Below are 26,474 nucleotides of genomic sequence, written 5' to 3' on the forward strand. Positions count from 1 at the left end.
GGCGGGGATGGGCTGACGACTGTACTGGATGATCTTTGAGGTCTTTTCCAGCCTTAACAATTCTACATCATCCTGCAGTTCACCTCCAATAGTAGTGTAAAGGCACTAAACACACCACATAAAACTACTGATACATATATATATAGTTGTCTTAAATTCTGTGAGTCCGCAAAGTGCAAGCTCTACCCGTACCCAAAAGCAGATCCCTCCCATGCGTATGTGCACAGCAGGAGCGCGATTGTTATTCTGATAACCACCCTTCTGCAGTAAAGTATGTATCAGCCAGTACCAACGCTTACCCAGAAAAGATGAGAAAAATTGAGAGGCAGTTAGCTAGATAAGGTATGAGGAGGTTTTAAAAAAAAATAGCATAGGAGGAAGTGACTACATTTTTCATACTTCAGGTGTTTGTCTGGAAGGCTTAAGGAGCTGCTCAACAATTGTGCCAAAAGAGTCCGTTCGAAGCAGTTTCCCATCAGGTGGCATTCCTCAAGTGTCTGCTCTTTAGGAGCAGGTAGGGAGAATTCATTCTGTGGGAAGCAGTTAATGGAGCTGCATTACCTACTCCTTATCACTCTGTCTGATAGAGAGACAGCGGGTTCACTTTGGCAGCTCCAGAGCCCTGATCAGTTCAGATTAGGGGCACATTGTCTGTCTAGCTTAATCAAGCGTGTTTAGGTATATTTATCATGATTAAAGGGTGTAGCACAGGGAGGGGGGAGAAATAAATAGTGAATGTACTGTTCTCTAGCTTCAAATGGAGGCTTAGCAAAAATCCCACTGAATCACTAGGTGCTCATCAAAGGGAGAATTTAAATCCTGGGAAGGAATGTTTTGTTGAGCGCTCCAATGCTGGGTTCAAATCACCAAAGAAGAGTTATTTCTTTCTGTCTTTTTCTCTCCTTTCTTTCTTCCTCTTTCTGCTTGCATGCAGCAAAGAAGCAAATCAGCAGCTCATGCGGCTTGTGTTGATTTTGCTTGATACACATGCAGCCCCCGCTTAGCTTACCTGTAGCTGGAATTCTAATGTGATAACAAAATTAACTTGTCAAAAAGACCTAGGTGCCTGGCTCCCCTAGTTTTGTCAGATTTATATTTCAGGGAAGCACAGGAAACGGCTCCAATAGCCTGTAGGGCTTTGCTAATTGTTACTGTTCAGAAAGCAAGATGGTAAGTTGTAGTCTGGAAAGAGGCTCCTTCTATCAGTAGCAGTGCTTCTCTCTGTCTTCACTTGACAGTTGTTTGGATTTGAACGCATAAAAAGAACAGTTCCATGTATTATAAATTCGGACAAGCCGAATGTGCTGCCGGTGTAATTTGGTACAGTTTGTAGATGATGATGGAAACCAGCTGCTTAACTCAAGATGAAGCTGAAAGAGGTGGTGTTGGCTCCCAAGAGAGCACTAAGAAGGAGAAAGCTTTCTTAGATGTCTTGATGCTGAGGATGATTAGAGAACAAGTCCTGACAGGGAAGAGCTCCAGAGCAGAGCTCAGGCTGCATGGTGCACGGGTTCTGGACTGCTGGCCTTCTATAGCTCTTAGCTGAGATCAGTGTAGCAGGCTTGGGAAACATGTTGTTATGAAGAGTGTATTTCTGCTCATCTTTTCCTGTGGTCTCCAAACTTCTTCAGGCTTGCAGATTTATCCATATTTCCCAGTGAAGGTGCAAACTGACATGAGGTGAACAGAGGCTTCCTTGATATCTTCATTGGCCTGATGTGTAGAAACTTAGTGGGCATGGCAGCTATGAGTCACTAGCTGAACTAGATGATCTCAGTGGTCTTTTCCAACCTTTATGATTCTATTTCAAGGTAGATCATGGCCTCCAGGTTGAAAACCTCTGAGGCAGAACACTGCACAGCACAGTGGGCACGCTGTGTCCTCAAAGCAGGTGTCAGCAAAGCATCTGTAAGGCAGTTGCCTCTGCCTCAACCCTTGCACAGCTAGCAGTTAAAAGAAATCTATGGAAATCCAGGAGAATTGTTTGACAGTAAAGAAAAGAGGTCAGAACTTCCATTTCTCTATCGTAATCTGCTGCTTTCTCCTCTGCTAATCCAGTCACTTCTGCGAAGGTTCAGTGCTTGAGATGTTGTAATTGCTGTCAAGATGATGATCTGAGGTGTCATGAGCATGGTTCAGTGTAATCACTCTACAAATACAGAAGGTGGAGAACCTATCTGATTCTGCAAAAAGCTACTGGTGAGACTCAAAGAATTCAGTAATCGGGAGGTACGGGTTGGGGAAAACAGAAGATAAAGTGAGCGCATTTGGAGGGATTTTGAAGAAAATATTTAATCTCATCAAGTTTGACAGTGCTCGTTTAGAACATAAATGTAGCGGATCATAGCAATATATTCCTAACAAAAAAAATCTCTCGGAAGTGCAGAGATGCTCATCCTCCAGAATGGTAGGAGGTCTTTGGGGATGAATTAACAGGATGATAGGAAGGCTTGCTTGAATCTGCTAGCAAAACAGCACCGCTGTTCAGGATGAAAGCCGCATCTCTATGCAGTGAGTGGTGCGATGTTAATGGTACCAGGCAGTTAAGGTTGTACACTCTCCCAGCATGTGTAGAACAGAGAGAGCTGTCTGAAACTCCTGTGATGTGAACAAACCAGTGCAGTTTGAGCAACAAGGTTTCAGGAAAATCTTTATTAACAGGAGAGAAAGCAAACTGGGACGGAGCGCTGCCCAGATCAGTTTGTGGAGCTCTGCAGAAAAGCTTTTATAGCCCTGCCACTCCTGTGCACTCAGTCCTGGAAAAAATAACTGCCCGCTAATGACCTGTCACTGCGGACAGCCGGAGCAGCTGTTTGCAGAAAGCAAAGCGGTGAGAGAGGATGGATTGTTGTGTGAAGAGCACATCTGAGTGTGGGACAAGAATAGATGGGAGATCGGGTAAGAACAGACAGCTTCCATTCATAACATTCAGCTTTATGTGGATTTACAGCCCTGATGCTCCTGAATCCACAGATGCTGAGTTATTACTTAAAACAAAATATAGCAATTGAAATTTCCCTTGTTTCCACAGTCCAACTTCAGTTTCCCTTGCTGGTAATGATACTTTCTAGAGGAAAACTCATTAGGAACATGGAGAAATAGTGTACTTTGAGGACAAATAAAACACAGTCACTTCATCTTTCTTCTATTATCAACACAAACAATTTGGAATGGGCAAAATGTTTGACTCATACCTTTTTGTTGGAATAATTTCCTTCTCTCTTTTATCTTCCAATTGTTTGTTTTTGTTTTTGTTTTTCTGGCAGTCCCCATCCTTTCCAGATAGAAATTAAAGTGAACAAAATGCCTTGGAAAAAGTTGTTTTTTTTTTTCTTGAAATCTCCAGCTCAAAATGAAATGGCTAAAATTTTTGTAAGAGTTTATTCATGGGCAGGTTTCAGGCATGTTTGCAGACACGACTGAGTCATTTGCTTAAGGATAAATACAGGTGTAAGTTTATTGGAAACTTTTTAAAATCACAGAATCAGTAAGGTTGGAAAAGACCTCTAAGATCACCCAGTCCAGTCGTCAGCCCATCCCCACCATGCCCACTGACTGTGTCCCTCAGTGCCACATCCACACTGGAACACCTCCAGGGATGGTGATCCCACCACCTCCCTGGGCAGCCTGTGCCACTAACATCCAACCTGATTCTCTGCTGGTGTAATTTGAGGCCATTCCTTCTCATCCTACGTCTGTTACCTGGGAGCAGAGGCTGATCCCCACCTCACCACATCTTTTCAGGTTACTGCAGAGAGTAATAAGGTCTCCCATGAGCATCTTCTTCTTCAGTCTATCAGTCTATCTATAGGTTTGGGAAACCTTAGTTCACCTGTCCCATCTCTCTGATGGTAGAAGATGTTCCTGAGGATGATGTAAGCAGTCTGCAGCAAGTGTTTGCAGAATAACCTGTGTGCTTGGATAGGACTTTATTCAGTTGCCTAAGAGAGCTTGGCTAAAACGTGGAAACATGGGGCCTACAACCTTTTCTGTGGCTTTTGTTACCGTTCATTGTGCCTGGGATACCTGTGTGGTGCTTTGCAGTTTTTGACACATCTGTGCTGCTTGGTGAAGAGTTGTTATAACAGTGAGAAGAGAGGAATGTATAGAAGTAAAAAAGAAAGAAAAGAGAGTTAGCTCTTACCCTGTCTTATTCCCTATCCTTTCTCATTGCTAAGGGCCTGCTGCCATTCAGTCTTTCATTTGTTGTAAGGAAAACCATGTCTTGTAGGGTTTGACTTGAAATATGTTCAGTATTTTCACGTAACCATTCTGGATGCCTTGCAGGAAGGCAGGCAGTGCATGCTGGCAGTGCCAGGCAGCAGGCATGAGTGACAGCTCACAGCAGCTCTCTTTCTGGGGGGCCTGTTAGATCACATCATGGTAAAAACAGAGGAAATAGGTCGTTATAATGTGCAATGTAATGAAATCTGTCAGGCCATTCATGGAGCATGAAAATAAATACAGCTTGAATCCAAGAGGACAGTAGGGATTGGTGTCCCACCCGATGTGTACAGTGATAGCCACATGTAAAACTTTTCGGCATGTGATGAGAGCTAGCTGCTAAACAGTTCTCATGGTGCCTCAGTTTCCTCACCTGTATACTTCCTTCAGCAAAATATACTGGAGTTTATCCTCTTCAGAGGATATCACTATCAGCTCTTCCAGGAATGTTATTCCCTACCAAAGGGTGGAGGGACAGCCTCATCTGTTGCTGGACTGATCGCCTTAGGCCAGCCCAGCATGGTGATTGGTCATCCTTAGTGACTTTCTCTATTTCTACCTACTACTGCCTCTGTTGTTGAGGTGGAGAGTAGAAAACTGCCAAATTTGAGTTACAAATATTCATACAGGTGCCCCATGGATTTAGACATAACGTTGTTTTGTGTTTTGTTCTCTGTTCCTTTGCTGACATTTCCAAACCCACCTTTCTGACTTTTACTCAGCTAAAGCTTTGACAGAATTATCAACAGGAGCTTATAGGTATCTTTCCTGAGTAGTAGTTGCTAACTTTAAGTTTCTCAATGTCTTCATTGTAGTGAAGGCAGTTTATTTGCATGTCCATTACTTTCCAGCCGTGAGCGCAGAGATTCATCTTCCATTTTAGCAGTATTTTGAAAGCCATCTGCAAGTCTTTGTGATCGGGTTTAATTTGTATTACCATGAATTTTTTTTGTCTCGTCAGTAAGCTTTGTCACTTCATTTTTTTCCATAGCATTTATGAATATGTTGAACTGTTAATTCATTCCCTATTATTTATTCAGCTGTTAATCCTCTGTAGGATCTTTCTTCTTCTTGGAGAGCTTAGGAGGGAGGCTTTTAAAGACTCTTCAGTAAGAGACTTCATCAAAAAGGGTTTAGAAATGAATGTATGTTACATCAAATGATCACCTGCACCCACATGCTCAGCATCTCCTTCACAGAACTGTATCAGATTTGTACAGTAGTACTTCCTTCTGCAAAACCTACAAGGTGCAACCGCTATGTCATTTCTCTCTTCCCGGTAATTTTTTCCTTCATTATGGTTTCTGTGTATTAATTTCAGGCATGCAGAAGTTAGACCTCCTGCTCTTTGCATCCCCTCAAAGCACTTTGAAAATGGTTGACGTTGTGTTTGCTGCTTTTTGCCCTAATATGGAGACTGAGTTAAGTCCTACATTATATGCCACAGCTTAATTGCTCAACCTTTACTATGTCATGCTCCGTTTAATTTTCAATCAAGATTTCTAAAATATTGAATTATTGGATTTACTTCTGTTCATTTGCTGATTTGTCCTAAAATCACTTCTTCCACTTTCCCTGGCTTTTCTCCACAAAGAAAACCCCAATGTGGGAAACAGCTTACATCCCTTTGGAAGACACGCGGATGCTGAGAATTCACTTAGCTTTTATGCTTCATCCTTATCTTCTTTGAGCACTCTTTTTACATCTCAATCATCTGTCAGCCTTACAGACACTCTGGCAGGCTTCCTGCTTCTGTTGTCTTTGAAAATAATTTTATTACATGTTTTTATGTCTTCAGCTACTTGTTCCTCAAGATATGCTTTTCAATGGACTTATTATGGTTTCTCATTTAACTCGCCAGATCTGTGCTCTTTTCTGTTTTCTATATTTGGGTAGAACTCACACTTTTTGAGGGATCATACCCTCCATTATTTGGCTGTTAAACAAGGATGGGCTGAGGCAGCAGCAGCAAACTGACAGCACCATTAAAAGCATGTATCGTACCGAGTATCTCCAACTTTAGAGACTGAAAATGGCCTGTGATGGACTGTTTCAGTGCCTCCACCTCTGTCCTCCATGCCAATTCCTGACCGTCCTTGTCCAAGCACGTGGACCCATTACCACTGTGGCACTGTCACTGCAGGGAGGAGCCTGTATGGGCTGAGCTCTCCTTTCCTTCCTTTCCCCTAGACAGCAATACACCTCCTGCTTTCTAGAAAAGTGCCAGAGGAGAGGAGAGCTACTGAAAAAGGTATGGGGCAAGCGTGGCTCTGAGACCTGGGGGGCCAAGCTGTGTGGGAAAAGCTGTACAGAGGGAGGTGGGATCTTGGAGGGAGAGGTAAAGCACTGCAGGGCAGGGGAAAAGCATGGGATCCCTGTCATCTTGTTGGGCGGCTTCCACACCAGAGCAGTGCTTGTGCGGGACAAATCCCTGCACTGCGGTCACATCCAACCAGCTGAGAGCTGCAGGAGGAGGTGGGGCAGAATGCTTTCCCCAGCCCGGGTCCTCAGCACCAGCAAACATTCATGATGTTATGCGCTCACAGCATTGTTCAGAGTTGTGGTACTCTTCGGTGCTGCCTGTTCACGGCGTCTCATGGTGCTGCCCTGCTCTGCTCTGCGTGCTTGGAGCAGCACAAGAGGCCCCGGTCTTCCCAGGGTGATCAAGAGCTGTCCTCACTTGGGTTAATGACTGCTGTTGGTCGTAGAGCCCTAAAAGTGTTTTCCTTCTATGGATCCTATTCTTTGGAGGTTCATTTTGTCAGAGCATTGTACAAGGGCTCAGTCCGGAGCCCTGCATTCCTTTGGATGGCAGTGCAGCCAAGACTGAAACATACAATGCTGAGTGCTTTTGTAGCTTGTTCTCCCTTATAAATTTTACCCTCTTATCACTGACAGTCAGCGGAGCTGCGCCGTTAACTCAGTAGCAAGAGGTTTGTGTTTTTGGAACGAAATATTCCCATGCCACTTGTATGTGGCTTAGCTGGTGACAACAAAGCCTTTATCTATCACAGCTCTTCTAGATAACGGGTCCCTCCGCCATTGTTTCTGCTGAAATGTCATCAGGAATTTCTGTACAGATGTTCAGGGTTGAATCCTGTCCCTGGTTGCTCATCAGTCTGATAGGTTGTTCTTGCAGAGAGGAACAAAGATGCAGCAGCTCGCACTGTGTCTGTCAGCACGACACCTTGCTGGATGGAGCTGCCTGCTGGAGATATGCGTGCTGCAGGCAGGGAGATCAGGATTCTGTTCATAGGGCTGCTTTAAGCAGCCACTTTGTAGGCCACTGTGCTTTCTTCTGTGATGTTAATATGTGAGATTGAGTAGGGGTGAACCTGAGCCATCCCAGAGTGATAAACTTCATAGGAGGTAACCTTCCCTGGCATTGTTATTACTGAATTTTGATCCAACTTGGTGTAGTGGAACAATGTTAAACTCTTTGGGATGTTGCTGTCAGATTATGCTGCGTGCTGACATGATTTAGGTCTCAGCTCTTTTGATCAACAGAGAGAGGCTGATGTTCTTGCTCAGGGAATGGCATTCTGCCAAACTGAAAGACCTGCCTCATGCTCTCAAAGCTGGACTGCTTTTCTCTTCTCCATCAGTGAACCTTCTGCAGTTTCAGTCCCACAGAATGGCAGTAGCCCTGTGCCCCTTGGATCTGCCTCGTTGCAGTGGGGAACCACAGAGAAAATTCACCTCCATGCAGAGAACCAGCACAAAATGGAGGTACTTGTCAGCCTATACTCGGAACTGACAAATCCTCCTTTAAACGTCGCAGAGGCTTCATGCTAAACCCTGCACAAAGGTGATTTTTTTTTTTCCCTTAGAACATTATGCACAGTCTAAAATTGTCTTTGGTTACTTGAAAGCTTAAAGGAGTTGCACCAGGCAGTTAAAAGCAGAATCTGACTGCCTGCAAACTGCAGTGCTGTCCTTTGGGATAAAAGGCTCTTGAGAAATGGAAGTTCTGACAATTGCCCCCAAAAAATCCCATCTCGGTGTGTCATGGGGCGGTGCTCAAAGTCACACACATGCAGAGAGGGATGTTTTCACATCCCCTTTGGAGGGGAGTTTTCACAAGGGCCCAGCACTGACCCGCACATCCTCAAGTTACAGATGGAGGGAGGAATGGGATCAGAAAAACAGAGCTGGTTTGAAGTTCAGGTGATGAAAAGTGGTAGGCTGCCCTTCAAAGACAGGATTACCGGCTAGTGCTGCTTTAGTAGTTGGTGGGGGAAGAGCTTAAGGCCACAGCATTGCTGATTTATCAACACAGCCAACACTGTGCATGGTATTTGAGTCGCTTCTAAATCCAGCCGCTGGCAATGAAAAGCACATTTAATCCATGTGTTAGATTGTTTGAAGAGGTATCTGTCTCCTGGTCTCTCCCCATGGTTGTGATTGCTGAAATTGAAAATGAGGTGAGAGAGGAGATTTTAACCGTTTCACAAACACTTCCCCTCTCGAGAGGGTCACGTCTCCAGTGGCATCTTTAGCACCTGGGAGACTGTGAAATGAAAGGCTCTTCCCCTTCCTGCTCCCTGCGGAGAGAAGCCCTGCTGCCTATCCTGTGATTGAGGAGCAAAAATCAAAGACGGGATTTGTATTTATACAGTTTATTGTTTTGAACTGGTTTGGGGTTGGGGTTTTTTCCATTTGTTCTCTTTGATTTCTTTTTTTGTGTGTTTTGTTGTTGTTTTTTCCTTTTCTTCTCTTTTTTTTTTTTTTTTTTTCCTTGAGATGGGATTAATGTTCTGCATTAGGAGTTCCAGGATTCATTTGCACTATCGGCTCTGATCCCCACCACAATAAGATAAAATACAGAAATACATCCCTTACTAAAGTAATTTTCCTTGGTCTTTTTTCTTTGGTTCTCTACCGTGAAAGGGTATTATTGTTTATCTAGTTCTCCCAATGGTTAATTCCTCTCTTATTTGATACCCTTACTCTCTATCAGCAAGCATGGCTGTGGGAAGATACAAACAGGAGTGCAAAGAATGTCAGTGCAAGAACAGAGGGTAGTCTTCAGATCAAGTCTGAGTTGTACTCACAGAGTTGCACTTGGAATAAAAGAGGGACAGTTAGACAGCAAGCTTAAGCTATATTTGCAGCTCTGACACACACAGAGCAAATGAGTAAGAATTAAAGAGCGTCAGTAAGTGGATGGAGAGAAAACTCAGTGAAAAGGGCTAGAAGCTGCTCGAGAATGAGAATAAGGTACATTGGTAAAACATAGTCTGTTACAGGTAGGTATGGATGTATTGGGCAAAACCTCGGGGCTCTGGGTTGGAATAGCAGGTGTGTGGCAAGTCACAAGGGCTATGTGTCATGCTACCCGTGAGTCCCAGCACATAACAAGTCCCACTGCTGTAGGACAAGTTGATGGATGCTCAACAGGCAGAGCTGCCTGTGGACTGCTGATCAATCTGCCCTGGTGCTGCATAGCTCACCTCAGTCCTATGAATACCAATTCAACTACAATATGCAGCATGAAACGAGAGTGTGAACAGAATCCAAGAGAAAGCAAGTGAAGATCTTCCTTGTAGTTAGAAATGAGATGTAGGACGGGTTTTTTGCTGGCAAGGCAGACGTTGCTCAGGTGAAGAGCTGCTCCCAGTTGCTCCCTGGGACCAAACCTTGGTGTTGTTCCATTGCCACCTACCAACAGCTCAGTCGGCAGCGGTGGCACTGACAATTCAGTGACCTCAAAGACTTGTGGCTGGTCCCCAATTGGACTGACTGTCCTGACCAAATCTCCCATTGTTGTTTTTCCTGTGAAATTGTCTTTCCAGAATGATGTTTTTCCTTTTGAATCCTTGAACTATTTACTGTTGGTGCCATCTCCATGGCTCTATCTGCAGTTTTTACCCTATTTTTTTTTTTCTAAGTATTTTCTCCTAGATCTTATTAAGTAGTTTGAGTCAGTTACACAGTTGTGCCTGGATTACTGGTACACAGGCAGTTAAATCCCTGGATTGTGTGTCAAAGGCAAGCTTACAGCAGGGGTTACAGTAGCCCATTAATTTAAAAGTGACAGAATTTTGGAGCTCACTCATCACATTGTTTTGGGGGGATCTCATCTCAGTTGTAACAGGACACTCAAGAAATAGTTCCCTAACTTGAGTTGTTGGTACTGTTTCTTTTTTGGGTTTTCTGGTTAAAAATATTTTGGATCAGGCAAGTTGGCACTTCTCTAGTCTTACAGTCTGGGAGATTCTGTGGGAAGTGAAGCTAGGTGAAGCCTTTGACTTCAGGATCATAGTTTCCAGATGAACCTAGTTTAGTAACCACTGAAGTTACTTCTGTACTGGAGCTGTGTGATGGTCTTCACAAGCTGGGCTGTTGGAACATCTCACAGCAGTGCCTTTGCTTAATGTGGCACTGCCTCACTCTTTGTCTTGACACTGGCAGCCTCGCTGCTGGGCTGCAGGGAGCACGAGCCAGCCATGGGAAACGAGTAACTCCCTTGATCATAGAAGTGGTCCTGCTGGGGTACATCTGAGTTGCATGTGCAGGAAGTGGTGAAGAAGCGAAGTTCATGCTGTGACTTCCCGTGCCACATGTGCTCTGCTGATGAAAAGCAGGCTTTGGTTTGCAGGCTGTCTGGTATGTTTCAGGCTCCTGAGTTATGAACACAGAGGAAGGGTAAGTGCGTGCCTTAAATTTGTCAGTGCTACAGTTTCACACTCCGCCAGCTTCAAAACAGGGATGGCAATCTTTCTGCAAACAGTTTTTCCTAGCTATATGCTGTGGTTACCCATGCAAAGCCATCACAGAGGAAAGTCTCTTTCAACCTTCAGAGTTGTGGCCCCTGTCCAAGAAAAAAAAATATTTATTGCAAGCTCTTCTTTTTGTCCACAATTTGCCTCCCTCTTGAGATAAAGAGTAAGTGATCGCAGAGGGCAACTACATTATTCTATTGCATGACAGAATCATTTGATTAACTGAGAACTGCGTCAGGTCCTTGGTCTACACAGAAGAAGGTTTTTTTCCTGCTACCAGCTTCTTTGGGGATGTGTGCAAACTTTTCCATGAAATTGCTGCAGAGAAAAAGATTTGTTGGAATGAGCTGATACACTGGATTTTTTTAATTTCTTGAGAGACTTATAGCTTCTTGGCCATGCTATCTCTTCTGCCTGCTAATGTCCTTCAGTATCTAGTAACTAACGTCAACTAATGGTAGGTGCATGCTCATCTATGTGCAAATCACAGCACTGCTTATAAGCTTTCTGCAAGCTAGACTCAGCAGTCTCAGCACCGTTTAGATACTGACCTGCATACACTTCTTTCAGCTCTGCTCTGCCACCAATACAGTATGGAAGCCATCGCCAAGTTTGATTTCACTGCTTCTGGAGAGGATGAGCTGAGTTTCCAAGCTGGGGATATCCTGAAGGTAAGTGTGGCTCTAAGAATGACTAAAGATCAGTGCTGATGTTCTGCCAAGGCTTTCTGCCTTGACAAAGCATATGAATGCTAATGTCTATGAACTGGGATAGGAATGCAGGATATTAGATTCCCATAGTCAACCAGCAACCTCCACTGGGTCCACTCTACGTGACTCTACTTGGTCCCTAAATTATGCATGTAGTTGTCCTGTAGTCCTCTAGCAATCAATGGGGAAGTATAATCATCTTTGCAGTGGAAGAGATCCAGTTCTTTGTTAGAACAGTTTTTGAAGATCCTGTCTGTTTTCATCGAATATGGAGGTAGTCTAGAGTGACTGTTTTTAGGATGACTGTGTCTGAAGGCAAGCAGGATGAATACAAGCCAGAGAGTTTGCTGTATTCCTCGTTTCCAACTCTTAAACTGTTAAAATGATGGCTAACATGCATTGTAGAACTTACATCTAACTTTTCACCATAAGTAATTACTGTTAGTTGCCTCAGGGGCTTTAGGCAGTTGCAAATGGAAGAGGAAATGTCCATGAAACAGTCTGTTACACACATAATAGAAAAATTTAAGAGGTCCTCAGCTAGTAATGTTACACAAACTCCCGCAGGAACTGAGCAGTGGAAGAATAGCAAAATGGCAGAAGTTATCATAAGAAATACAGAGTATAAGAGAGTCTCTTGAACGTTGATGTGCATGTGTTACAGTAAAACAGTTTGTTAACGCTACTGAAGTGTCAAAGATGAAGCCACACTTGCTCCACCCAAATTATTTGCCCACTTTTCAACCCACAACATAGTTGTTCTGCTTCAGTTGAAAATGACTGGGCAAAACATTTCTCTAAGGCCTTAACTCCTCCACTAGCCAAAGGGATATTGCAAAATAATGAGATATAAAATCTTGTTCTACCAAGAAACCTTCACCACCTCCCTGTACAGACCCAGCTGTTCCATTTAATGACCAGATATTATGGCTTGGCTCTGCCTCTTCCATCAGCACCATTTCTTATTTTATTGCCCTTTTAATCCTTAAAGCTTAAACAAAGCTAATGGCATCCAGAATTCATTAAGATCAAAGACTTTTTTTTTTCCCCTAGTGATATGTGAAGGATTGATGAACACTCCCATTCCTAATTCTTCCTTAATTTCGAGTAGTCCTCACACCCCTACCATCCCCTGATCTTTACCTGATATCTGCTTCCTCAGGAGACTGTGGTTTCATTAAAGCCCTGGCTACAGTGATGGCATTGGCCTGGTCACCTTTCCTTCTGTTAGTTTCCCTTCCTGTACAATCATTAGAAACTAGAGCTTCCTTTCAAATTACATCGAAAGCTGCTGATGAAAAAGGGTCAAATATATCAGTATTAATATTAGTAGTCACTAAGACTTCACTATCAGAAGTCAGACAGCCTATTGCTTTAAGGTCCTTCAGGTGAACAAACTGGCACTGCCCAAGACCTAGCAGCAGTAAAATAACCTGAGCAGTGCCTCTCCATCTGGCAAACACACACATACATTCATACCCCATCCCGAGCCCCCTTCTGCTGCCTGCTCAACCCGCTGGCTGTCTGCTCTGATTTATGAAGAAGATAAAATGAACAGTATTGATGCAGAGACTAGAAAACAGGAAACACGAGGCCCTCAACCACCAGTGACAGGAGGAAATCTGCCCTCTCTCACACACACATCCCACATCCTTCTCTGAGAGGATGACACACAGAAACCTGACAGTCGTGCGCTAAGGACCAGGAGGTATGTCGTCCTAGAAACATTGCTGCCAATAGGACTTGAGCAGGGTGTGGTGTGTGGCTGTCATTCCCTTTGGTTGGCCACAGCAGCGAAAAAAGAGAACCTTAATCCTGAACCCAGGGGTGGGAAAGCAGTAACAGGACAAGAAGGGATCTCCATGGCTTTCTATTCTCAACCTTTCTTTATCCAAATGCATGGAAGAGACATATGTGGCAGGCAAGGCAATGGAGAATCAGCCCCAAAGACAGCAGCATCCTGTTGCCAGCACCAAGCAGTTAGAATGTTAGCCTCCCAGAAACATGGGATTGGCTTATAGAACAAGTATTATTATTGTTAAACAATAGATTTCAAATAAAGTCTTTTCCACTTGTTTTCTCCTTTTAAAACTGTCAGGATACATCCTCTCAGGCTCCCCTCCAAAACCAGAATGAGCAGAAACACATTCTACTTTATAAAAAGGAATTCTGTCCCATGAATTGGAATGTCAAACAGAACACCAAAGACCTCAATGTTTGCAGGAAAGCCACGAACTTGCTGTGTCTCTGTCCTCTTCCTGCTAGCTGAGGTCTGCACCAGAGACCATCCACAAGGGAGCAGTGAATTTGGGCAGTCTGTGGTCAGCAGTGCACTCCCTATGGTCAGCATTAATGTGAACAGTCTTGAAGCTGCTCCATGTGCTCTGTAGGCTGGCTTCCTGCTGCCCTAAATATTGGAATTGTGGGTGTTGCTTTACAATGCTTTCTGCCTCCTTTTATCTACCCTGGCAAAGCTCACGGCCGCTGAAAACTTAGCCCACTAAATAGCCCACTAAATAGTTAGGCTACTAAATAGCCCACTAAATAGTCCAGAGAGTTGATGGATGCATCTGGTGATATTCAAGGTTAAGCTGAACCAGGCTCTGAACTGCTCTAGCTGTAAGTGTCCCTGTTCATTGCAGAGGAGTTGGACCAGATGGTCTTTAAGGGTTCCTTTCAATTCAAATGATTCTATTAAGTACGCTCGTGCAGAATGGTGTGTTGAGAGAATAGGATGACTTCTGTGCAGCCATAACACACACACACAGGTGCAGCTTTATATCCCTCCATACATGTCAGAGAAGTTTTCACTGATTTTTCTTTTCCCTGTGAATCTGAGATGATCCAGCACTACTAAAAGCAGCACAGAGAACTCCTTAAACCCCCATTAAGTCCCTCCAAGCTGGTTTCTCTCATCTCACAGACATCAGAGATATGCAGACTGCATCCCCTGCCACCTGGAGAGGCATTCAGAGGAAGGGATAAAGTTAACAAGCAATCAGTCTAATGCCACTTGGCCTTCTTCACTGTTTTCTTTGCACTGAAGTGGCCATCAGCCAGTAATTCTGCTTTAAGGTGGGTAAGAAGTAAAGTATATGAGGAATTCTCTTTCATTTTTACACAAAATTCTGGTTTTCAGTCAGTGTCTTAGTTTTGCCTTTCTCAGGAGACATGTTTATTCAATCTGTCTCTCCATTGCAGGTTTTGAGCTCCCAGGAAGAGTGGTACAAAGCTGAACTCCGAAGCCAAGAGGGCTATGTTCCTAAGAACTTCATTGATTTCCAAGTTCCCCCGTAAGTGTCATGGGAAATGCATGCACCAGCATTGCACATTTCTAAAGGATAGTCAAGGCAGGCATGACAGAGGAAGCACTGGTTATAACACACAATCATAGAAGCATTCAGGTTGGAAAAGACCACTAAGATCATCTGGTCCAGCCATCAGCCCATCACAGTTTGAGGCTGGCATGAAGCCACGCACAGTTCTGCCAGCGCACCTTCGTCCTACCCTGGAGCATCCTCTGTTCTTTCAGAACCGAACAGTTCTCTTTATCGCTCTCGAGTGACTCCTTTGTTACTGCTGCTCGTAGAGATGCCACTGGGATGCGACAGGAGCTGCATGGAGCTCTCCTTGGACAGAACGAGAATAGTCACGATGTGAAGTCTTGGCGACCGAGACAGAGGCTGGGCACAAAAGGAAGAGCAAGAACTCTCTGTAAATGAACTATAAAAGCCTAATTCCCTCCTCCCAACTCTTTCACCGCATTCTCTCTCGTTTCCCCACCCTGTCATCCGCATTCCCTCCCCCTGCGACGTGTGCGAGCTCCTCTCGGTACACTAGAGGTCAGTGCAACGCCGCACCAAGTGTGACAGCTCGTGGATTGACAGAGATGATAGACCAGCCGTGCCACTCGGCTCCCACACGCGTGCAGACACAAACACACATCCCTCTCCACGCTTTGTGTCTGCGCACCCAAACATAGATCTGTCACAGGGCAGGCGTGCCTCACGTCTGTCTCCCTACTGGGAAGATGGCACTGTGAGAAAGGACTGAGAGGTGTTGAAATGCTTGCTAAGCATGCTGCCCAGACCTGTGCCATAAAAATGCCAATAGACTGCAGTTTGATAGCCTTTCTCCTTGCAGTTGGCAGAAATACTCCCTGAAGCCCCTCAAAGAACTGCGCAGATGTGGCACTGAGGGATATGGTCAGTGGGATGGGCTGATGGTTGGACTGGGTGATCTTAGAGGTCTTTTCCAACCTCACTGATTCTGATTCTATTCTACGATCCTAAAATTGTCCTCTTTCAAAATAAGCACGGCAGCATTTCAGAGGACGTGGGCAGAGCACATCTCAAGCCCAATTCTGTTGGCTCTGACGTGCCGGTGCCCTCAACAGGCAAATACCATTGTGCCCTACATGTAAGCACCGCTGTTCCCTTTGGAGGTGGGATTGCTGGTTTCTTTGGACGTGAGCCCGCCTGCTCAGCTGAGCCAAAGAACTTACCTTGCTCTGCAAAGATGGGCTGTTGCATTGAGGCCTCAATGGGCCAGGATCTTCCAGTGCATTGTGCTTGTTCACACTTTAGCAGGGCTGTGGCATCCCACAGGGAAATGTGGGCAGCTTCTTATTTTCACACACATTTTCCTTGTGATGTTTTCTCCGTGCGAGAGGAGCTGTGAAGAAACATTTCTACTTTGACACTTCTCTAAGAGCGGGACATCTGCACTTGGAAACAGCTCGTGGCAGGTGCTAGAGCCAGATATAGGGAGGAAAGTCATTTCTTTTTTTTTTGGTGGACCATTTTTTCCAACTGTGTATTGTCAGTAAGCAGCGAAGCTTCGTATCAATGCTGATTAAATTCTGATTTCCCATTGACTGTTGATGATTCATAGGTAAACCACGACGGTGGTGACGAGAAGAATAACAGAACTGAAAAGATGAAGCTATAGAGCTTGCAAAACTATCAGTCCTTGATTTTAATGCAAAACAGCTAATGAAGCTGCAGATTTCAGATCTTATTACCTGCAGACGTAAGAAGTATACACTATGTTTTTTCTCTCTACTTAAAAATTCCTATGGACACAGTATTATTTTACTATTTTATGGTGACTTTTGTCATTATTTGTCCAGTGCCTTATACTACTGGCTACATTTACATGAGTGTAGTTATGAATTCTGTGGTTCTGAGATTTTGTGGTGTTATAAGTCTTGCAGAAGCCAATTTATTAGCACTGAAACTTTCATGCCTTGCTTCTGTTAAAAATTTATGTTTGTTCCTCACAATATATCCATCACACTCCAGTAATTTTCAATCAGTTTTCCAAGAGCAATTTGATGTATGTCTGAGAATTGTGCGTGCATATGTACGTGCATATGTATGTGCATATATATATATATATATACCTTTCTAATTTAAAATCTCTTTGAGTAACACCTTACTGCACTGTGCCTGTAATTAAACTTTTAGCTGAGTGTTGCTTAGCAGGCCAAAGCTTACTTTGGCCTCTTTGCATCTAAGTGCTTTTACTGCTCAAAGCAAATGGTTCACACCCATCAAGACCTTGTATCTTAGCGTGTCTGTGGGATGTGGGATCCTCTGATTCCTTTCTTTTGTCTTTGCGCCATCCTATTTATTCATAGTCTCCTTACCCTGAACTTTTCTGTTCCTTATCTTCATTCACACCTTTATTCACGTTTCCATGACTTCTCCCACTTGACAGCTGGTTTGATGAGAAGATATCCCGCCACGAAGCTGAGAGCATCCTCATGAGCAAAGGAGTTGGTTCTTTCATTGTCCGAGCCAGTCAGAACTCTCACGGTGACTTCTCCATCTCTGTCAGGTATCTGCTTCTCACAACACTTTTCTGCGTCTTTTTCTGGTTAATGATCTCCCTAGCTCCTTCTTGACAGGAATCCTAATGGGACCTTGCCTCTCAAGAAGTTTGAATGCCTCCAGCCAGGCAGTGCCTCTGCGTCACATGAATGAGAATGAGTTAGGCACCCGATTCCCCAATGTTTCAGTCTCCTTTCTAGTGATACAGCGAACGTCCCATTCCAAAGCTGCATTCCCTGGAGATCTGCTCCTCTGAAAGAACTGCAGCAAAGCGGAGTGGTACATGGGACATCTCCCGCAGTGCAAAACATGTGCCTTCCATTTGTATTATTTGGCAGCTTCAGTTACTATATCCAAGAATTCCATACTACCCATTAAGACAAGACTGTTACATTATTAACTTATTTCCCACCGGTCGATTGGATAGAATTGGCTTTTAGTTGCTAGTAGCCCAGCTGCTTTACATCCACTTATTGTACCTCTGCCCTTCTCATTGCTTCAAAGCAGAGCTGTTAAATGCTGGTCAGTTTCCAGATTTTCAATTAATCAATATTCAGTCAATAATCAGTTATAAACTAAAGTACGGATTAGCACTGCCTTTCCCAAGCATAGTGAACTTTCTGCTTCAAGAAGCTCAAAAAGTATCTGGGGGGGATGCAGGAAAACATGTTGCCAGGATCATTTAGTTCACTGTGGACCCCTCTTTCTGTGTCCCAGTTCAAGTGACCATGGCTACCTGTGCATCAATGATCTGAGCACTGTCAGGCACTTTCTCTGGCCCAAAAGTCAAACAGTGCAGCAGAGTTGAGACCCACATGGCTAAATTCTCTTCACCTCACAGGACAGAATAGCTGTATTCAAGAAGTTCACTGGCAATGGTTCCTGGCCCATGCTGCACCCATAGCCACCACGCTGCACTATCTGGGAGACTTTTTTGGTTTAGGCCAAAACCATGCAATAACATCAGCAGTCATGTAACTGTAGCACTACAAGATAGACTCCAGTCTCTGTCTAGCCCCTGTTTAGATTATTTGTATAGATGTAGCCTTTGAAACCAGTGCCTTGAGTTTTTGGAGTTGCACAAAGGAAGTGAGAACCAAAACCAGATCACCAGATCACATGTGGTCCAAAGAGGAATTGTCCAAATCAGTTAAGAGGTAAGGGAAGGAGAGCTGCATGGCAGAGCAGGGCAGGAGGTGAGACTGGTAATTTTTTCTTGTAATAGCAACTAATAATTTTTTGTTTTCTTTCTTTTTGGTAGGGAGACAGACCAGTAGACATGATATTACACTAGATATTGTGCAGTTATAATGTGTGACTACGTCTTGTGATTATGTCTTCACAAAGTGGTGATGTCCATGGTGCAGAAGGGTATAATACATCTCATAGTCAATTCAGTCTGGTGTTAACATGAACCTGAAGAGGTCAGGGGGTAAATCACAACTGCACGTTTGGGTATTATACAAAGTACATAATAGCTATTGGATATTTTGGGCTCTGAAAGCCTTTCCTTCAGAGGACAGGCTTTACAGCCCCATGCCTCGCTCCGACAGTACTCTGTGACTGAGCAGCCCTTCAGCGTTCTATGTTTGTCAGTTAATATGTCTTTTGAAATACAAAACCACCTCTAGGTCCAGTGGTGACATTGCTTTACTTTCCAGAAGTCTCAGTTTGGCCAAGTGGCAGAAAGATCTATTCTGATTCCCTTCTTTTTCAAGGAAGATGACGGTGCAGTCCAGTTAATCTCTTACTCTCTAAATTGGATTCAGGCATGAAGATGATGTACAACACTTCAAAGTGATGAGGGACTCAAAGGGAAACTATTACTTGTGGACAGAGAAATTCTACTCACTGAACAAGCTGGTAGACTACTACAGGACAAGTACTATCTCCAGGCAGAAGCAGATTCTCCTGAGGGACGACAGCCGAGAAGAGAAGGTAAGCACAAGCTGTCCTCAAGAGTTACTGAGTAAGAAACCCTTCTATTGAAGGAATTTGGCCCACAGGAATGTCTTGCAGAAAGTGTGAGAGAGGGTCTGCCCTTGGAAAACTAACCACAACACTGTGCTGGTGGGTGCTGCAACACAGATTTTTAGTTGATTCAGTAGTGCATGTGGTTATGTAATTGAGCAGAATTTTCAGATTTTGTTTTGGATATTAACAGAAAGGGCTCAAATCCACATAGAGGAGTTCTGCTAAAGTTGTTCTGAGGCTCTGGAGATGAAATTCTAAGATGCCTTGCACAAGCAAGGGAGGCAGGTTCTACCATATGAAATGCCTAGCTCTTTTCATAAGGGCTCGTACAAAGTTTACTGTTAGGTTGTCTGAGGAGAATTTGAATCTGATGTCCTTTTGTCCTTGAATACACTCAGATTGCAGCTGTTATTACAGTGCAAAGTTTGTTCAGAAGAATCATGTATTTTCTGTTAGTGAACACAATTAAGGGTGTGGAGGCTAGTGGCTAGTAAGGGCTGAAAAGCACTGCTGAGGAGAGCACAGCAGATGTGGGAACAAGGTATGTACTCAGGGAAGATGTAGTAGATGAGAAGATAAGAAAGCAGGGAAATCCCAGCCCAATGAATGCCTGGTTTTGTGCCAGGAGGACAAGCAAAGGCCATAGCAGCGGTTGCTCTGCACTGCACACACAATACTGGGAGTGATCATGCCTGGTCACTGCAATAACCAAGGTCCAACCCTACTGGGAAACGGATTCTGGTGTTAAATTACCAGGATGTGCAGACAGAGGTGAGCAGGAAGTACAGGACCTGCTCACCACAGCAGTGAAGTTTTATAGGCTGCACGTGGGTCTTTCTTGCTGGCTCTGAAAAAGAGAGGATTTATATTTTAGTCTGAAGAGGGGACTTGTGTTGTTGTCTCCTTTTAGTTCACTTATTCAGCACTTTAAAAATGCATTAGTGGGATATAAAATAGAGACTCTGGAGCCTGTGAGAGAGAGAGCACAGCAAAGAATAGTCTGGAGAAGGAGAAAGGAAGACTTGTATGCAAGATTACCAATAAAATAACCTGTTTGAGCTGACTGTGAGCAGGAAGGGAAAGGCATTTGCTACAAGATGCAGACAGGCAAATAAAAAACAGGAGTCAAGTTTGCTTTGGCAAAGGCTCTGTGCATTTGTTATGGTGATGGGCTCAGCAGGGTATGTTTAGCACTCAGCACAGTAGGGTTTCAGTTCACAGTTAGAATTTTTAGCTGCTACAGCCATATGATAAAATGATAGCAATATATGGATTTCAGTGCAGAGACAAATGAAGTCTGAGGGCATTATTTCTAAAAAGTTTGCTTCCTTTGCCAAACCTCATGTAAGGGACCACATTTTCAGGCCAGCATCACCCATTACCACCCACTTTTCAAATGGTAACAGCTATGACAAAGATCTACAATCCAGGAGTCTTGATTTGTCCTTCCGTTCAGAGGAGCCTATCTCTGGAAGATCCTCCAACATAAAGGGTAGTGATAATAATCCATGGGTAATGATTGCTAAGCTTCAGTCAGGATCGTGGTGGGAAGCAAAACCTGACCTCACTTTTGGAATCTTTCTTCCCTCAGGAAAGGCGTGGTGGGAGCCTGGAACGAATGAGCCGGGATGGACTCCATGTAGGTGGAGCAGCTGGAGAAGCTCATTCTTCTATCTCCAAGAGATATGTGGACCATCCTGTCCCCATGTTGTACCAGCAACAGGTAAAGTATTTGGACAACGCTCTCAGACATATGGTTTGATTTCTGGGTGGTCCTTTGTGGAGCCAGGAGTTGGACTTGATGATCCTTGTGGGTCTTTTCCAATACAGGTTATTCTGTGATTCTACCAGGAAAGAGAGCACATGAAGCCTGGGCACACAAAGCATTTGCCTTGATTGCTTGATAGCAAGTGAACAGCCACTTTATCAAAATCTGCCACCCTGAATCTGTGTTAGGAGGCAGTCAATCAGTTCTTCCTATGGGAACAGCAGCAATGATGGATGGTATCAGCCTGGGGAGCTCTTTTGGATTGAAATAAATGTCAGCTTTGTTTAGTTCTGTGATCCTTGGGACTGATTGACAAACAAACAAAAAATAGAAAATGGTTCTCCATGGTCCTTCCCACTGGAAACCTGAGAGTACTGGGTTCCATCCCAAAAAATGGAAGACCAGGGTTAGTGCCTTGTGAATGTACAGAAACACTTTCCAGTCTTGTACACAGTTTCAGGAACTCCTCTCAAGTCTGAGGGACAAATGAGACCTCACTGCCTATTCTTTTTTTCTATGTGATGCTGCTGACGGTGACACAAAACACATCAGGAATAAGAAATGATTATGGTAGCACTGGGAGATTTTGACTTCCTCCAGAACGTTCTTCCTCATTTTCCTCTCCATTCAGGGCCCTCTCTGCGCTCTTTCATCATGATGTACCCCTGGTGTGTGATGCCTCTTTGCTCCCTTGTTAGCACAGGAATGGAGAAGACAACAGCAGTATCTGGTGATGTCTTCAAGGTTCTTGATTAATCTGGGAGGAAATCATTTTCACAAAAATCCTGTGCATACCATAACACGAGCCTCTGTGAAAAAATTAACTGTCCCAGCTAAAACCATAGTGGTAAGGATGGCTTGTGTCTCTTGATGGAGACAAGGTGATATCAGCTAAGGAGAGGACTTGTCCTGCTGAAGGGAAGAAATCCAAACCTGTGTCCCCTAAGGCACGAGAGCTCCTTTGGCCAGAGACAATCGTGAAAGAGCTGATCTCTCACCAGATAGCCTGTCAGAGGACTGCTGATGGAACAAAACGGCCTATGATAAAGCCTAGGGCCTGCACTTGTTGGTGCACAGTCTACTTCTGAGTCACATTTGTTACGAAGCAGAAACACTCAGGAGTGAAGCACCCATATAGTAAATCCTGAAAAGCCAGACTGAAGTCACTCACCTCCAGGCAAGGACAGCTGAGGTGCAAATTGTGTTCCAGTCTCAGATACATTTCATGCTGACAAAGTAAGACCAAGGGAGCATGTAGAAGACTAAGTCCAATAAAAGAAGCAAGAGCCAGATAGCTTTTTTCAGAAAGCACAAGTTGTTGTTCTTTTCCCCTCTGTTGATACAAGCGCTCAGATCCTGTGACTCTGAAGCACTGCTGCAACCTGAGCTAACATGATAACAGATGCTGTCACATCGTTATCATAAGAAACCCTCAGTGCACATACAGCCTGTAGAGATGAAGACACTCAGCACCTCTTGACTGTGCAGACAGAAGAGAACTTGCTTCCTCAAAGCTTTCCACTGGTAGGATTTCAGACGTGCAGCCATTTGGCATCTTTTCTTTGAATGTTTTTTTTCCTCTTTTTGATTTTTTTTTTTTTTTCCTCTTTCATTAATTGGGCTACTGGGTTCTTAGGCCTGTTCTCTGTTCTGTATAGCATGGAGTAGGAAAAGGGAAGTAGAGAGACTGAGTCTCAGTAACTGCAGATAGGCAAAGTATCCCCTTGGCAAGCTGGCTTTTCACCTGTGACTCAGAACAGGCTAAGCTTTTTTCCAAAGTTTCCAGAGGCCAAAAAAAGACACTGAAGCTTCTTTCCAGCAGATGTGGAACGTAGCTGAGGGCAGCCAAATTTCAACTTCTATGGAGAAAAATCCAAAATAGAAGAACCTAAGGTGACCTCTTCCATGACAGGAATTGCTTCCAGGACTACAGCCCAGCGACTGTACTGGAAGCAGACATCTAAGATCATTTACAGGAGGGTTGGACCCTGACTCCTTGACCACCAATGACTCTTAAAACCCCTCACTCATAATCGTTTAAATGTTTGTGACATTTCTCTTGCTGTTTTCCTTCTAGGATAGGTACGGGGGGAGCCTGGACAGGAAGGATGCACTGCATGGACTAAGATATCATAGCCAAGGAAGTGCAGCAGCTATGCAACGGAGACACACGGACCCACTGCACCAGCAGACACCGGTGGGTAACGTACTTGCAGGGCTACACCTACCCAACTTAATGGTTCCCTTAGTGATGGCCAAGCAGTTTGGGCAATGCCATCTGCACAGAGGTCGCACTTGAAACAGTGTATTGAACGTGTTGGGACGTATCTTAGAAGACATTTCTGAGTCTCAAGGCTCTACTGTGGCCACTTGAATCTCATCCTGTGGCTCTTTGAAGGTAGGACTAGAGTGTTACATTAGCATAGTTCTACAACTGTACTCAAAATCATTCTTAGTTAACCGACCTATCAGAAGAAGGAGCTTAGCATCAGCTCACCACAGTAGGGATCTGGGGCATTGTGAGAAGGCATGAGCTCACCGAAGGATCTGGATCAAGCATGTAACTCATGGTTTCCTGCTCATCTCTGTTTCCTTCTCAGCGAATACTATGGGTCCGTGCCTTGTACGACTTTGATGCTGTGGAACATGATGAGCTAGGCTTTCGCAGTGGAGACATCGTAGAAGTCCTAGACAGCTCCAACCCATCATGGTGGAAGGGACGTCTGCGTGGGGAACTGGGTCTCTTCCCTGCCAACTACGTCACACCGGTGCTACTGTGAGGCTGCATTTGTGCCCCAGAGGTTCATATCTGAGCTGCTCGTTTGACATGACAGGGACAGAGAAGGAGTGCATCTTCCTTTGTCCCCAGGACATTTGGTGGTTTGGGTTTTGTCTTAATTTATTGGCAATTGAGCTTCCGAGACGCTGGTAAGAAAGAGAACCCTCTGAAGGATTTTGTTTCCCTGTTTTGCATGTTCATGACTGAGAGGGGAGCAAGAATCCTGGACTGTTGATTGAAATCTTGCTGGATCCTCCCTGCCCATCATTCGTTTGTTTAAGTATTGATAACTTCCTGCAGTTGGGTTCGTTCAGTGGAAATGGCACCTCAGAGAAATCAGGCTTTGGTATCTGGGTAGAACCTACCCCTTTTATTTTGGATCTGGTTGCATTTATAGTCCATTCAAGCTCTGTTCCACCTTTCTTTCAGAGGTAGGACAAGTGCCCAGGTGAATAAAATGATGACTGGTAATCACATTTCTTTTAGATAGGGACGAAAAGTCCTTAGGCTGAGGCACAAGGCAACCATGACTTTTCTAAATATTTTTTGGCTTCCACCTCTAGCACTTTCTGTGGGTTTAGACTCTGTGGATACCAGGTGAAGGGGCGAAATCCTGTTTTTGTACAAACAACCTGGTAATGAAGATATGGGAGGTTGAGAAGCTAATTTCAGTGCTTCTACAGACAGTAGAAGACAGTCTGTGGAAGCGCTACAGACAGTCCTGCTGTCCTGCACTTCTGTCTGCACCCTATTGCAACAATCTGTCTCATTTTCAAGCTGCTTTCCAAGGTACCTGTGCATCCTTGTAGATGTCCTGGTTATAGAGCAGATCAAGCCCTTCAGCTAAATGAATATCCTCTGGATTGAATAACAGTGGGCAAGCCTTACTGGTTCCTTTCTAAAACTGCACTGGGGAGGGGCTGGGAAGAAGAGGTTTTTCAGGTTTGGTGCCAGAAGTTCTGTCCCTGAGAAGGTGGGGTGTTCTGGATCACTGAGTACACGGCTCTGACTTGCCAGTGGAATGCCTCATGCAAATCATTGAGCTGTTACTTTACAGTATGCAGAGAATAAAGTTGCGGCCATTGAATAGTCTGTTCTCTGTTCCAGTTTCTTTTAGATGAATTAAGGTAAATGAATAGGATTTCAAATCATGGCTGAGTGAATGCCAAGATGTGATACAAATGTATTGCAAACGAATGTTAAAAATGATCCAAACCATGACAAAGAGACACTGCCACATAACCACTGCTCACGCAAGTTTATATTAAACAAGCTGCCTGATTTTTTCACAACATGTGGGACCTCAGCAGTCAGCAAGGAAGTGGTGATTTATCATTCTTGGGAAAGAAATAAAAGGCAAGTGAAAAATTCTAAAAACAAATCAGACTCGGCAAGAAAAATGTTCTTATCTTTTGTTAGTCCCAGTGGGAGAAAAAAAAAATCCAGGAAACAGGTTTCTGGTGCCCAATTCAATGTTGCTGGCCTAAATTAAGCTGCCGCTAGGCAGGGTATTAGCAGAAAGGACCTATTGTCAAAGGTTTGAGAGAGCTCTACCAAAAGCAGCTTATTAATGGCTGAAGCAAAATGAGAATAATTAACATAGCATATAAGCTCTCAAGAGAATAGAAATCTTTGAAAGGCACATTAAGAGCTAATCTCCTTTGACTACCAGAGTGGTTCAGGAAATGGAGAGAGAGCACACGACTCCCTGGGCTGGACGTGGCCCTGTTCTGATGCAGGGGCTCTGTTCCAGGCCGTTAGCATCTTGCCTTTAAAGTGATGTCCATGTGGCTTGGTTTGGAACAAGCTACCTCACTAATGGGTGTGTAACTTCAGTGACTCCACAGGTTGAAGTGTTTTCTTTTGATCCGCTCTTTTTATTTTTTCCTTTTTTCTTTTTAACTAAACTAATGTCAAATATGGAAGACAGGGAGTTAACATTTGATGAGAGAGGGTCAAAACCCAAAGCAAAGATGGAAGCAAAGAGGATTTTAAAAAAACAACTGTCAAAACAGAAGAGGGATAAGAATGATTATTATTTCATACTCAGGTCTGGCTGAAACAGAAAAATTGTATGTTCATCCCTATCCCCACAGCGTCAGATCATCTTTCAATTAGTTCTTTCTGACCAGTTACTTTCAAAATTGGAAGTAGTGTCTCCTTTTCCTTTCCTTGGCACTCTAAAGACACTCTTGGTAGTGAAGATGTAGCTGCACAAAATTAATTGAAGATAACGCACATAGCAGTTCGATGGCTCTTTCACACGTTTGAAAGCCCTTTACAGAGATTGACTAATTAAGCAAGTCTAAGTAGTATGTTGTAAGTACCCCCATGTTAAGTCATAACTCTTTTGAGGAAGAGGTAAATTTGCACGTGATTTTTTAATTGACGTTTAAGGAATTAATACTTCAAGTAACTAGCATTAAAGGACTCTGTGCTAATTACGACAGCACATAAGGA

General features: G+C 44.0%; 1 protein-coding gene across 5 annotated transcripts in view; it reads left to right on the top strand.

Moving 5' to 3' along the window:
- Positions 1-25,395, top strand: part of GRAP2 (GRB2 related adaptor protein 2) — a 39,835-nt gene extending 14,440 nt beyond the window's left edge. For 3 of the 5 annotated variants that reach the window (XM_052668640.1, XM_052668642.1, XM_052668645.1), the window contains exons 2-8: positions 11,520-11,620; positions 14,861-14,952; positions 17,381-17,500; positions 19,263-19,431; positions 21,059-21,190; positions 23,313-23,432; positions 23,836-25,395. In XM_052668640.1, coding sequence (XP_052524600.1) covers positions 11,543-11,620; positions 14,861-14,952; positions 17,381-17,500; positions 19,263-19,431; positions 21,059-21,190; positions 23,313-23,432; positions 23,836-24,015 — 891 coding nt within the window. In that variant the 5' untranslated portion in view covers positions 11,520-11,542 and the 3' untranslated portion in view covers positions 24,016-25,395. Of the gene's footprint in view, positions 1-6,349; positions 6,475-8,134; positions 10,873-11,517; positions 11,621-14,860; positions 14,953-17,380; positions 17,501-19,262; positions 19,432-21,058; positions 21,191-23,312; positions 23,433-23,835 lie in introns of those variants that run through there. The other 2 variants (XM_052668643.1, XM_052668644.1) reach the window with 2 other exon arrangements.
- The last annotated feature ends 1,079 nt before the right edge of the window (positions 25,396-26,474 follow it).

The sequence above is a fragment of the Tympanuchus pallidicinctus genome, unplaced genomic scaffold (assembly GCF_026119805.1).
Source record: "Tympanuchus pallidicinctus isolate F22 unplaced genomic scaffold, pur_lepc_1.0 scaffold8, whole genome shotgun sequence".
Lineage (NCBI taxonomy): Eukaryota > Metazoa > Chordata > Aves > Galliformes > Phasianidae > Tympanuchus > Tympanuchus pallidicinctus.